The sequence below is a fragment of the Stegodyphus dumicola genome, chromosome 11, assembly GCF_044657685.1.
Source record: "Stegodyphus dumicola isolate Sdum_Otavi_A_Nest chromosome 11, ASM4465768v1".
Classification (NCBI taxonomy): Eukaryota; Metazoa; Arthropoda; class Arachnida; order Araneae; family Eresidae; genus Stegodyphus; species Stegodyphus dumicola.
In genome coordinates, this window is record NC_140778.1 from 94,218,521 (window position 1) to 94,233,730 (window position 15,210).

The window sequence follows — 15,210 nt, forward strand, 5'->3', positions numbered from 1 at the left end:
CGTATAGTTCAACTCTTGAGTTAATTCCTTTTTCTGTTATTTATTTTTCCAGGCTAAAGAGATCAAATCCAAAGAACAGAATGTGCTGTACCTGAATGGAGGCGACTTCTATCAAGGAACTGTCTGGTACACTCTGCATCGATGGCATATCGTTGCGGAAATGGTGAATCAACTCATGATCGATGTCATGGTCAGGTTACATGCATTTGTTTTTTCTTTCAAACTGAACCCGTAAATTGATTATCGTCATAGTTCTACAGATATTATATAATTTTCAAAATATTGATAACGAAAATAATATAAATTAGAATAAGAAAAATCTTGAAATCTTTGCAACAGCGTTATTTGCTACAAATTCATAACTGAAATGTATTCGCAGGCCGAATAAAATTGCCTCCGGGGCTGACAGTTTGAGATCATATACTTATAGAGGTATGACTCGTGTACTGTTTCCACAAAAGCCCTATCCGGCCTCTATTTTCGCAACCGCTCGTCTTACATGTTTGCATTCAGTTTATAAGGTATTTCTCCCGCCTTCTTGGCATGCCTGTGTGGTGTGGTGGTCTGCACGCTGGGAGCATATTCCAGAGGTCTGCGGTTCGATTCCCGGCGAAGGCGTTGCTAATTTTTCGTCTTACCTGCTTCTAAAAAATAATCTAATATCTCTACAGTGGCGCCTGAACTAAAAGGGTGTTGGATGATGATTCTCCATAACCAGGATTTGGCGATCGGGTCCCCTAAAAACCCCAGTCGCCCTTTAACACAGGGAGTATATAAGGTATTTCTCTCGCCTTTTTGGCGTGCCTTCGTGGTGTGGTGGTCTGTACACTGGCCGCGTATTCCAGAGGTCCGCGGTTCTATTCCCGGCGAAGGCGTTGCTAATTTTTCATCTTTCCTGCTTCCAAAATACCTAATGTCTCTACAAGTTGTAAAAATGTTTTAAATGATTCAAAGGTTAATGATTCGACATTTTATAAATTTAAAGAAATTAGTTTTGTAAATTTATGAAACCTAAATTTTTTATGTATTAATCTGGTCCCTATACTTACGTTTAGAAAAATTTTGCACTTCTCATAAAAAATAAAAAGAAAAGTGTTTGGCTTGCGTACGTCAGAAAGTGACTAAGCTATTTGGTATAGAAATAGGAAGTAATATTCAGAGCTGTGAATATTACTTCCGATTGAAAAGCAAAATATTTGCAATAAAAATTGAAAAGCAAAATATTTGCATTTGTACGTTACTGAAAACAAAGTATTCTTTAAATTATCGGACTTCAGCCCGTGGCCCGCTGAAGGTATTTTAGTGGCCCCACATTTAAATTTGAAGAAAAATTGAAAAATTTTTAGAAATTTTGATTTCAAGAAAAATCGTCTTATCAGTTTTTTTGTCGTAAAAAAACTTTTTTGCTCTCTTATTCTTGATATTTAAAACATTTTCAGAAAATGTTATCCATTATTTGGGATAACATTTTCTGAAAATGACGAATTTTTCAAAAATTTCACTTTATCTTATGTAATTTATCTTATGTAATATGTGTTCCATCTGAACTTCAGTTAGAATTTATAGATTTACAGTGTGACTCTGCAGTAAAATGCAAGTTTCTTGAAAATCCTACATTAATTGATTTTTAGTCGAAGTACGTGACCGAAGACAAGTATCCTGGAATTCGTAAACATGCACTCTTTCATGTCTTCTGTATTTGGCACTGCCCACATATGTGAACAGCTTTTCAGTAAAATAAAACCCTAAAATCAAAAACAAGAACACGGCTGACAGACAGACATTTGGAAGAAACTTCTACGAACTGCAACAACATAGATTAAACCGGATATTAAGCTTTAATCAAGCAAAAACGATGTCAAATTTCATATTGAAACTAAAAGAATTACCATCTCTCCCCAGTTATGTTAGTTTTACAATTTTTTTTATTGTAAATGTGTTTTGCAACATCTTTATACTTTTTTTTCATAGTTAAAAAACGTTGCAAAACATTTTAATTCGATTTCTGTTTGACTTTTTGGAGCCAATGTATACATATAAAAATCTGTAACACTATCTGTTCGCTTAGAATCAATTGTAGTCTTGCAAAACAAACCTTCCTCTTTTACATAAATTTTCTGACTGCTCTATTTTTTGACAGATACGTGGCCTGCGGATCTTTATGAATTTATTGATGTGACTCTCGGGGGGAAAGGTTAAAGACCCCCTACTTTAAATAAAGGTTTCTAATATCAAGAGATTATATGAAGAGCATTTATATGTAAATTATTGTGAAAAATATTGATTAAACACAATTTTTTTTCTCTGTACGAAATAAAGGAAGTATTATAATTGCGAAATATTTCGGGTCTTGTGTTTCAACAGGAATATCCATCTTGACCGCTCTAGAAACCATTTGAAAGTTTTTTTTGCTTTACATCTGTACGTACGGACAGAATAAAAGATCTTGTTTCGAAAATGGACTGTAATATCAATTTAGAATAGATTCAGAAGGGATTCTTTCATGACTTCTGTATGTACATATGCATGTATCTAGCATAACTTATAAACGATTAGACTCAGTGTGTTGAAATTCTGTGTATGGAACGAAGCTAGCTGGTGTACCAACTTCAGCGTTGCTCTGCCCAGTGGGACCAAAATTTAACTTAAATTTGGGTGCACCAAAAATTTCGTCTTCTGGCCCCTTGACTGAATTGCTTGTTTTCCTGTAGAAACTCTAATTTTATTTGCAAAAATTGTTTCTAAGCCTGCTTTTAACAGGAATTGGGGTTTTAAGTTCTGCTGTATTCCACATTTTTTAAGGAAAATGTTCTGGGTTTTTATACATTTTTGCTTTACCGCGAAGTGAGAACTGAGAAATATATCTCTAATAAAATTCGAGGAAATAGATTTAAACGAAGTGCAGCAGAAATGTGCATAATTTAATAGGCCATACAAAGAAGAGATGTGGTGTCTCCGTCACTCTTTTTTTTAATGGAGATCTTATTCACAGAACCTTAAAAAAATCCGTGTTCTAGAAGAACTGGCAAGAGTTCAGAATTGGCACATAGCCAACTAATAACTCTTTGTATTAAGTAAAAATGAAAAATATATGTACCTCAGTGACTTTTTTACGTTTACCAGATTATCATTCTAAAATAATGAGAATGTTATGAGCATATGTTATGAGCATATTAAGAATGTAACTTTACACTTTGTGTAAATTACTTGTGCGAGAATATTTCTGCAAACAAAATGTAACAAATTATAAATAAAGTAATCGCAAAAGAATATCATTCAATGGCATTTAAGGAAAAAATATCAATCTCAGTTTATCCTAATTTATATGAAGTCTGAAATGACAAATTTTGGAATTTAGCATCTCGGTCAGTACTGGTCGAATGGGAATAAACGATTTGTATTTTACTTTTTATAAGGAGTAAAACATTTTCCTAAATGTAACTATAGAGAACAGAGAAACATATAAAAAAATTAAATTCTTTAATTTTTATAAAATTCACTTCTTTAGATGTAAAAAAGACCTAAAAATGAATCTTTTCGTCATTTAAGTCCATTTGCGTAACCGGAAGCGTTTCTGTATGACCAAATAAATGCCTGGTAATGACTTTTGTGGACATGCCGTAGATTGGTTTTAGTGATTTGGTGAAACCTAAAATGCTATCGAATCTCTTTAACCCTTCATGTAAAAAGAAAAAAAAATATTGTAGTTTATAATTAAAGCAAATTATCATATCTGCGTTTGACAAGAACAAATTTAAAAGTGCTAAAAACATTACAAGCTTGGAACTCAGGGCTGGCAAGATGGAAAATAATGATCCAGAACCTAATGAAGTTTCAACGTTTGTGTTCCTTTTGAACGAACGCTTTTATTATACGTCAACAAAACGAATCGTTACAAAGTTTTGAGTTAACCCTTTCGGTTCTGTTGGTGGCGTATGTCACCTTTTCGGCTGTTTATTGGTGCTGGTATTTTCCGCGTGGCCACCCCATTTTGTGGCTTTTAACCAATGGACTTCTGCCTGGTCACCTTAGAACAGCGGTCGTCAATCCTTAGAACTTCACGGACCTTGTACATATATAATTTTATATTTGGCAGCCAACTAATATGAATTAAAAAAACTTAAATCAGATCTTAAATCTGAAGAATTTACAACATCGATTAAATGCATTAAATTATTTTCATATTATGCAATATTTAACAACATATTAATAGGAAAAAACAATATTCAACTTTCCAATACATGTAATTCTAATTTTCATTTGTTAATATAATTTTCGAAACATTTGGCTTTCACCATGCCTTTATGGAAATTCAGACTACGCCCCTGATTATGAGAAACAATTAAAACACTATTAATATTTCACTGATACACATATTTCGTTCACATTGAAAAATTATATGAAAAGTACAAAAATCTTGTCTTCTTTTACAGAAAGCTTCACATTTCCATCTCACCGAAAAGGAACTTCACGAAAAGCAAGAACAAACCGGCAAACGCAAAGTAATATCAATAAACTGAGAGTGTCATGCCGCCAATTTTTAATTATTGTAAACATAATAATTATCGCTTGCTCAGCGGCGCCATCGATCAACAGTTAGATAAAACAAAAATAGAAACTTCCAGTGATGCAATTATAAGCAAGAATGCAGATGGTTTTCCTGAAAATCCATCAAGTTGTGTATTGACACGGAGAAAAACTGTTATTAATGACTACAATAGCATATGTTTGTAATTCAAAAGGAAAAAGAATTCCAGTTCGCGCTATTATTGATAACAGCAGCGTATCTATGGATGCCAATTCTCACTTTCAAATGTTGCTAGATACATTTATAAAAGTCGCTAAATAGGAATTTCGCAAAAAGTAGCAGCTAAAATTAAAAAAAAAGTATAATCCATATTCCATAATAGGTTTTTTTACTCGCCATTTTTTAAACTGAATCTTCATAAAAATATAAATGATATCCCAATTTTTCTGCGGACCATCAAAAAGTTTTCACGGACCACTGCCTTAGAGGACTAATTTATTGGTAGTAGAGACTGTTTTAGTATTCACCACAAGGGGTTTTAACTGGGGGCTTGTTCGAAAGTTTTTATCTTGAGAAAGACCTGATAACAGGCTGTTGCCAACGACAAGCCTAATCTTGCGCTCCTTGCCACGAAGAATTTCGTGGGCTTGGGCTGATGTTACTGTCAGACAAATGAGCATAAGTAACAATAGGTGTCCGCCGATTACATCGCGGCAAAATCATCGCGGGCAAAAGCGTCGCGGAGAAAACAACGCAAGGCGAAAACGTCGTGCTACAAAACATCGTGGGAGAAAACATCGCAAAGAGAAAACATCGCAGTTCTAAAACATCGTGGTACAAAATATCGTCGTCGAAAATAAAGCGGTTCAAAAACTTCGCAGTTTAAAAACATCATGATCGAAAATATCGCGGTAAAAAATAAAGTATCGACAAATCATCGCAGGACGATAACATCGCAGACCTACTTTTTTCAGGCTTTAATAATTGTAAATGGATATTTCCATAATGATTTGTGAGCGCGAGATGGAAAGAAAGATAATTTTTACTTTCATATTTTTTATTAACTAATAAATTTTTGCTGAAAAAGTAAGAAGGAAGCTTAATACTTAACAATAAACTGAAGGAGAACAAGAAATAATTTTCATTATAAGAGTATTAGATTAACAAAAGGGAAGAAAATAATCTCATAATTAGCAATTTTTATAGATAAGGTCACGCAGTTACGTAGCTTCCTTTTTCTCAACATTTTTAGATTATACTTTTAATGAAAAATTACCAGTAAAAACTTTATAAAAAATGATTTATTAATGATTTTTCTTAGTAAACTATGTCAGTTTAAAATTCTATTAAGTGCTATAAGTTGACTTAATTTTCTATGCTAAAATTTCCTTCTTACTTTTTCAGCAAAAATTTATTAGTTAATAAAAAATATAAAAGTAAAAATTATACTTCTTTCCATCTTGCGCTCACAAATCATTATGGAAATATCCATTTACAATTATTAAAGCCTGAAAAAAGCATGTCTGCGATGTTATCGTCATGCGATGATTTGTAGATACTTTATTTTTTACAACGATACATTCGACGACGATGTTTTTAAATTGCGAAGTTTTTGAACCGCTTTATTTTCGACGACGATATTTTGTATCACGATGTTTTAGAACTGCTATGTTTTCTCTTTGCGATGTTTTCTCCCACGATGTTTTCTATCACGACGTTTTCGCCTTGCGTTGTTTTCTCCGCGACATTTTCGTCCGCGATGTTTTGGGCTGTAACCGTAACAACAATAACGACAACAAACCTGACAATATCTATTGCCTCGCTATCCTTGTTTCTACAACTCAAATAGGAACTTTATACTACGTTGCAAAGGAAGTTCTTTAAACACGTATAAAGAACATGTTGTAGATTTTTTCTTTCCCTTGTATGTGTTTAAAAAGTTCAGAGCTGTAAGGGTTAACATTGTTTAACGTTTTTTTTGCGTTTGAAGTTCAAATATTCCAGATTTCGAATATGGGGTCCTTTATCAAGATTCATAGGATTTGAAGATTAAAATATGCCTTGTCTATTTTTTTATGATATATTGAAAAAGTAAATTAATGGTTAGAATATATTTAGTAATTAACATATGCCAGTGTTAACTATTGAATTAAGAAGATATGTAAATTATTGTGCCTTTCATTGTTACATCTCAGTTTTAACTTATGCAATTATAATTTAAGTTAACAGCCAACATTAAATGATTTTAGCAGAATATAATCACGATTATTTGTACTTGATATGGAAATCTGATATGATATATGGAAAATAAGCATTTCAAAATAAAATTTAAGAACAGAGCAAAATTAAAGCGTAGACAGGTATTGGTTAGTTAGGAAAACTCATGCGTAGTTTGTTATAATCCAATGTCAATCAAACTTTGAATTTTATCTAATATTAGGCCTTATATAATATCACAAAAAAAGCTTGATATTCTACATGCTATGGCAAAAAACTATAATTTTAATACTAAATATGATTCCGATACCTGGAAATTACTGACAGTTTTAATACATTTCATATTTAGATTTAATATATAATATCTTATTACACAGTAATAAAAATATATGTGTAATATCTTAGCATGTACTCGTATTACATACAAATTTGTTAAATTTAAATATAGAAATTTGCGCAATTTTCAACATGATGTATAATAATGGAAAACGTTTTTCTTTTAAGGAAGATTTCTTCACAAGATGCAGCTATAAACGGGCTTAGCACTACTATTTTTGCGCCATATGCGATCAATGTATTGTCAGATATTTATTTTAAAAATTAAAAGATTAAATTTTTATTATATAAAAATCAGGATTTTTAAAACTTTAAATGAAATATTATTTTCCTTAAATAGCTTTAAAATAACCTTCATAAACAAACCGAAAGTGAAGATATTAAAAAAATAATAAATAAGAAAAAAAATCTGAAAGGTTTCAGATTTTAAATTACGTCCAAAGGGGCTTTTTTAACGTTTTGTGTTAACTTTATTTATTAAATATCATGTTCTTTGCACTTAAACCATAAAATTCAGTTCAATAGCAATGTCGCAAAATAATTTTAAAATGAACCTAGCCTTAGAATTTCCGACACACAGTCCCGCGCGCTGGAGATGAAAAGTTTTTTTTTCTCTTCCCGTAGAGTGTTGCCATTTCTCCCTTTTAAATCGTTGAGTTTGTTAATCAAAAATTTGTTAAAGTTTTATAAAATATGAAATCGATAATAAAACAAATTCCAAATTTCAAATTTGGTCTTCCAGATGCCCATATTCGCAGTAGGATTACGTTTCTCAAACTTTGATGGCTCTAGGTACCGTTGTTTTATCACAATGCAAGAAACATAGGTACATTTATGCAGATTCTTCATTATTTAATTTCTTCAAATATAACACAGGGCGATAGTATTTGGTGGCAACAGTTTGAAAAGTGAAACTGACATTCAGAGTGATTCAACGCAAAATCACAAAACGAAAACGATAGTCCTTCAGGGACAAAGCTCCTTTGGACTAAAAAAAGGAGAGAAAGCCAGAAAACCATAGAATAGCACATCAGATAGTTTTCCTTTTTTTAATCTTTGAAACTGTTTTCCCAACTGCCTCAGTGAAAAGGTTGAATAATCATGTAATTTATTTCCTTAAACAATACTTACTAACCTTTCGTGTGTCGTTTAGAGAAGTAGATGACACGATAATTAAATATTTAGGAAATTTGTATTCGCTATTTCATAGTACTTAAAGTGAAAACAAAGCATTTAATAACTGGGGTTAATACAAAGAAGTACGTATGAAGATAAGCTTGAAAAATTCTAAAGGTGTTTTTTAGTGCAAACAAGAATGAAAAGCCATCAAGGTCAAATTAAATTACAAATGTTCCATGCAGCGATTTAAATGAATTTTACTTGACGCTCTACCGATCTTTCTGACCTTGGTGAAATTCGAAAGAAATCCTTGAACCAATCACAGTGAGGTTAGAATTATAGTATCACTTTCTTGCTTAAAAAATTTCATGACATTGAAAATGGAAGGAAAGTCAAGTTCGCATGACAAACTTAAAAAACAGACTTTGCGGTTAAATAGAATGTTTGCATTCTTCGAAAGTTTCTTTTCAGACTTTAGATACGCGAAATTAAGCAGTTACTTCATCATGAACTCTGTCGTTATTGTAAATGAGCATGTTGAATTAATGTATAATCCTTTCATTTCTGTATACTCTGGGCGGGGGGGGGGAATCTAAAAATTTTCAAATTTTATATTATGCCCAAAGGGGCTTCTTTTAACGTTTTGTGTGTTACCTTTATTTATTAAATATCATGTTCTTCGCATTTGAATCATAAAATTCAATTCAACAGCAATATCGCAAAATAATTTTAAAAGAGCATATATATTTTTAGAATTTTCGATAGACAGTTCCGCGTACCGGAAATAAAAAGGTCCCCCCCCCGTAGATTGTTGCCATTGCTCGCTTTCAAATCTTTGAGTTTGTTATTCAAAAATTCATTAATGTTTTAAAAAATATGAAATCGATCATAAAACAAATTTCAAATTTGGGCTTCTACATGCCCATATTCGCAGTAGGATTATGTCATTCAAAATTCGATGGCTCTATGTACCGTTGTTTTATCATAATGCGAGAAATTTCCAACACACAGTCTCACGCCCTGGAGATAAAAATGTTTTTTTTTTTTTTGTTTTCGTGCAGTGTTGCCATTGCTCGCCTTGAAGTCACTGAGTTTCTTAGAAACTCATAAATGCTTTACAAAACATTAAATAGATAATAAAACAATTTCCAAATTTGCGCTTCCAGATGCCCATATTCGGGTGGAGGATTAGGTTATTCAAAATTTGATGGCTCTAGTGATTGGCTATTCAAAATTTGATGATTTTATTACAGTGCGAGAAACATACATATATTTATACAGATTCTTCTTTATTTAATTTCTTTAAATATAATACAGGGATATTTGGTGGCAATAATTTGAAAAGTGATTCAACGCATTTATGTTTTCAACGCAAACTGCCAAAACGAAATGAAAAGTCCTTCTGGGGAAAATGGCTCCTTTGCGCTAAAAGGAAAGAAATCTCTCGCTATCTCCCGCTCTGCTGGGCCAAGTGACTAAATTTAACTCATGTTTTTTCTTGTCTCGAAAGTGCGACATAGGATATATATTAGATTTATGTACAACAGTGTTTTAACATAGGTATTTTGACATAAAACCAGACTTTTTCCGAAATGACATAGTGACTTTTTTTCCTTATTTCGATTCTACCACTCAAAAATATTTTGATTCTACCACCCAAATATTAAATTTTGTAAAATTTGGTGAGAAATATACCGCGATATTTAAGAATTTACCCCTTTTTCAGTTTCCGCCAAGAATAATTATCTTGGCGAAAATACTTAATTTATGGTAACCTATTTTTGGTAACCTATCTCTTTTATTGCGCACGAGCGGAAAAAAGATGCATCGTTCATTCTTCCCAATTATTTTAAAAGTGCGCCAACCAAATTTGTCGTTACTACTGCTTATAAGAAATATGCCAAATTTCAAAACGTGCCAATATATAAATTCAAGTATATCTTTGGAAACTTTAAATTATACTCTAATTTTTTGCAGGTATGCTTAGAAATACATCTACTTTATAATGATGACAAAGATTTTTATAAGTCATAATTCAAGTTGTTTTTCGAAAATTTGTAAAAATCACTAAAAAATACAAACTTTAAAAATAAATCAGAAAATAGCTGCGAAATTTATTTCGATTGCGAAAGATCGAGTCAATTATAATTGGTAAAAAAAAAGATGTATTAATAAATATATAGTACTGAGAAGCTAAAACTTTCAGTGCTAACGTTTTAAAAACTACTAATCCGATTCACACAAAACTTTCTCTTCAGCATAATTTAAGACGTAGAATAATTAAGTCGTAGAATGGAAATACAAAAAAAAAAAAAAAAAAAAAAAAAAAAAAAAAAAAAAAAATCATATGTCATTTCAGATAAAAGTCCAAATTTGTGCCAAAATACCTATGTAAGAATAATGCTATGTATATATTTAATATATATCCTAAGTCAAGCTTTCGAAGTTCGGAAAAAGAGAATTAAATTTCGTTAATCAGACCAGTAGAACGGGATTCATAATGGCAAACTGCACATCTAGTTGATCAATGTTAAACTAATTTCGCAATCTACCCATGCCCAGAGGAGAATTTGGCGCAATTTTAAAAGAGAATAAATCGGTATATTGTTGATATTCTGTTATCTGCGAGTAAACAGTTCGGGTTTTTAAAACTTGTTAGTTTGTAAGTTGTTTTGTAGAGACATTAAGATATTTTTTTTAGAGCAAGAGAGATTGAAAAATTAGCAACCGCCTTCGCTGGGAATCGAACCACGAACCTCTGGAATACCGGCCCAGCGTGCAGAACCACTACACCACGAAGGTACGCCAAGGAGGTAGGAGAAATACCTTATAGTTTCATTACTTAGAGTGTAAATTAGCCAATTTTCGTTTAAGAAGGATTATAAAACATTGCAAGATATATTAGCTGAATGTTTATTGAGGAATGATTATACTTCTGAGGAATAAAAGCGATCGAGTATTTGCCACACGTTTCATTCGTATATAGTTAAACAAATCAAGGAATAAATTCAGTTTCAATTACTGAATTAAAGCCAAAGAATTTTTTATAAATAACTGATTTTAAATGAACAAAGTAAACCAAACTGAAATGAAACAAAAACAAATGCAATAAGCAGAAACAAATTTCCATAATATTGTAAACAGTCGATAAGTTCTACATGACGAACAGGCTTGTGTAGGATTGTTGCTCATGCTTAGTCACCAGTATTTATTTCCTTCCACGTCAATACTACACCATTGAGCATGCGCACTAAGCGAAATTCGTTAACATTGATCGACTCAATGTGCGGTTTGCCATTACGCGAACGGAAGCTATACAACTGTCACTTTTTTTTTTGTGTGTGTGCAGAGTGTACCTTTCGTATAGCATAATTTAATAATTCTGGAAAAAAGAAAGAAGTTTGGTTTAATTTGATTACGACAAAGCACTCGAGGGCTATTTGCCTAGGGGAAGGGATGCTTTCGTGCAGGACTTTCTAAGGGAAACTGGCTACGTTACAAACGGGGAAAACCACGAAAACGCCCATGCAGCTAACCAATTTTCGGGAATCGAAGCTCCAACCAAACTACCAGTGTGCAGAGACTTTACCGCTTGGCAGCTGGTTGGCACTGAAAAAAGGGAATTGAGAGTCATAATTCTAAGATTAATTTTTTTTCCTTATTTCGAATACATAAATCTGTGTTTGGTGGTTGATCTCAAATAACCGCAAAACATTATTAGTTTTCAGTTTGAAAAATTTGCCTTTGTTTTGAAGCTTTATTGATCTGAAACTTCATGCGTTCGTACATATATTTGCATTCAATTATCAGTTAGGTGAGTTGTCTGAAACTTAACTATTAGATGTCATTATTCGAATAATAATTTTATCACGGTGGAAATTTCCAGAGTTATTTTATTAACTTTCTGAAATTTCATGAGTATGGTATTTTTCTACGCATTTCAGTATTTCCCTACCAATTTTTAATTTTGGTTTTAATAACGAGATTATTTTTTGTATTTGAATAACTCTACATTCCGTACAATTTATTAAAAAATGTAAAGAAGTTAATATGACATTATAAGAAAGTTAATTTGACAATATAATATTAAAAGAAGCTTAATATGACAACGATAAAAATTAGTAAAATTATGGCAGCTAACTTTGTCGCCAAATTTGGCGAGAAATTGCCAAAAACGGGGCTATCGTTTGGCTAAGCCCCTGTATAACTGTAATTGACGGTAATGGAAATTTCAAGGCGGCCGGAGGAACAATATGCAAGGCCTAAGAGAGCATCAGTTCTCAGTGTTCAGATACAAGTTCGGAAATCTCCGTGCGAGCTTCGTTCTTTAGATGAGCTTTGCATTGTCTTCTGTTTAACATTATTAGTAATTTGAAGTGGTAACTGCTGGTTGTGCTGTGTCATACTGAGAGCAGCTGCACGAGTACTTTTGTGAAATGTGAAGTGTTTGTTTTGGTAAAATAAATTTTATTAAGCTATCATTGGTTCTGTGTGCATTCAATCTATTACAAACATGTACAACCGCAGCAATATGTACGTTGATCTTGAAATTTTAAAGATAAAGCTCCCTGGTATGAAAGAGAAGGAATACTTTTTAGTTCCTTGTACAAAGTAAAAAGGAATTATTGTAATCGCGAAAAGTTTCAGGCAGCATATTTAAACGCAAATATCCATTTTCACCGCTATCGAATGCGATTTAAATTTTGTGTGACATCTGTACGTAAGGACAGGATAAAGGACTCTTTTCCCCCAAAAAATTGTAAAACTAATTTAAAATGAATTCTGAAGAGACTTTTTCGTGGCGTCTGTGCGTACGTATGTACGTATCTCGCATAAGTCAAAATCGAGTAGCATCAGAACGTTGAAATTTTGTATGTAGGACTGCTGTAACATGTAGATGTGCACCTCGTACTTTGGTTGCAGTCGGCCACACCAAACGTACATAAATATATATATATATCTACTGTGTTACCCGTCTCAGTGATCTCAGTTTCTTTACTCTTATATGTTTGTAAATTGTGCATTTTTTGCTTTAAAAATGATTCTATTATGTTGTTCTTATCTTCCGGTTAAGGTTTTTATGCCTTTAGGAAATCTGCAAGCACTATTTGTGGAATTATCAACGAATTATCAACAATTTGAAAGCTGTTTACGTACGGTTAAGCCTAATTTTTAAATAACATGGCGGATATGTTTGTTTACATTTCAAACAGCATAATAGTAGATTTGTTCCCAATCTAGAGAGACTAAGCTTCACAACAACAAAGATTATTGCCAATTAAATCATACTTAATCCTTTCTGGAATTTTTTCGAGGAAATAAGTGTTTAAGATTTACTTCGTAATTTTTAATATAGATATTTTAAATTTTGATGTGTTTTTTGATTTGTGGCGAAGTGAGAACTGAATTAATTGAATGAAAAATATTGAATCGTCTGTGAAAAACAGTTTCATTTTTGTTTTGTGTGCTTAATTTCTTTTATACATCGTTCTAGATTTATTATAGTATTTGAATAGAACATGTGGCAACGATTAGATAATTTTTCAAATGATGTAAATTTTGTGCATTCTGCGTTATAATGTTGTTACGAATTTGGTATTTAAAAAGCTAATGTTAGTTTAATTATAAATTAAATGGTTTTATTTCTCGCGCAGTGCAGCGCGTGACGAATATTAAAAGAAAGCTAAGCCGGAAAATTGAAAATACAAGAGCGCGTGCATTAAATAAATAAATATCTCTTTTTGATTTCGAGAAAGTACTGGAAAATTCTAGCGCGTGATTTTAAAATCTTATAAAAGGAGGAAAACATCTCAGTTTGTAGTAGTTGCTTAGTTTGTTGTTGTTTAGAAAACTGCTGTTGTTGATTATAGCGAATTCGCGGGTTAGCGTTCTTTAGCTGTTTTGAATTACGTTCTATTGTACATTTGAGTAGTTAAAAGATAACTACTGTGAGATATTGTAATACTGCATGATAATTTGAGAAAATTTAAGCATTTTTGTTGTGATAATAAAAAGTTTTGTTCATTTTTCGTCGGACTTGTGCATTCACTTCATAACGAACCCGTACGCACGCAATAATTTTTGGTGTCAGGAGTGGGGTTTGAATGCCAATAACAAGAGCGATGGAAGAGCAATTAAGGCATTTAATATCAGCCTTTGCCTCATTTAAAGAAGAAATGAAATTGGGCCAGGAATCCGTTAAGGAAGAAATGAAATTGGGCCAGGAATCCGTTAAGGACGAAATGAAAGCCGTTCAAGCTGGTCAAGAAGAAATGAAAAGAGAAATTACCTGCATAATAGAAAATAAATTTGAAGCTATGGAAGGCAGAATTGACACAGTTGAAAATAAAGTTGGACAAATTGAAGAAAAAGTTTCTTCTGTAAAAGATCAAATTGAAGAAAGAGTTTCTTCGGTGAAAGAAGAAATAGAAGAAAGAGTTTCTTCTGTAAAAGAGCATATAGAAGGAAGAGTTTGTGCCGTCCAACACCAAATCGAACAACAAATTGATGATAGGGTTTCTGCAGTAGCCAAAGAAGTGGATATTTTAAAGAAATTCGTAGCGACGGCAGGGAACAATAGTGATGGTTTTAAATTTTTACCCCTCCCTGCTCGTCCCTCTCTGAAGTTATCCACTTATGATGGGAAGACCTCCTGGCAAGTGTATAAAACACAATTTTCTATAGTGGCGGATGCGAATGGATGGGATTCCCAAACTAAGGCCTGTCATCTCGCCGCTTCGCTGAGAGCAGACGCAGCGGATATCCTGCAGACGCTTCCTGAAAACCAAAGACTTGACTTCGAAGCTCTATCCGGCGCATTGGAGCTGCGCTTTGGCGAGAAATGTTTAAAAGACTACAGCAGGCTTCAATTAAAATCCCGTCAACAGAAGCCCACCGAATCACTCCAGGAACTCGCCACGGATGTTGAAAGGCTGTCCCACCTCGCCTTTACGGAGTGCCCGAGAGAAACGAGGGAAATCCTGTCGCTGCAATATTTCGTCGATGGCATC

The 15,210-nt window shown here is 32.8% G+C and overlaps 1 protein-coding gene across 1 annotated transcript in view; it reads left to right on the top strand.

The window, feature by feature from the left end:
- LOC118205111 (snake venom 5'-nucleotidase-like) overlaps positions 1-15,210 on the top strand; it is a 76,805-nt gene that overhangs the window by 20,377 nt on the left and 41,218 nt on the right. Inside the window, exon 2 of the mRNA XM_035377405.2 lies at positions 53-190. Within this exon, the coding sequence (XP_035233296.1) occupies positions 53-190 (138 nt within the window). The remainder of the gene's footprint in view (positions 1-52; positions 191-15,210) is intronic.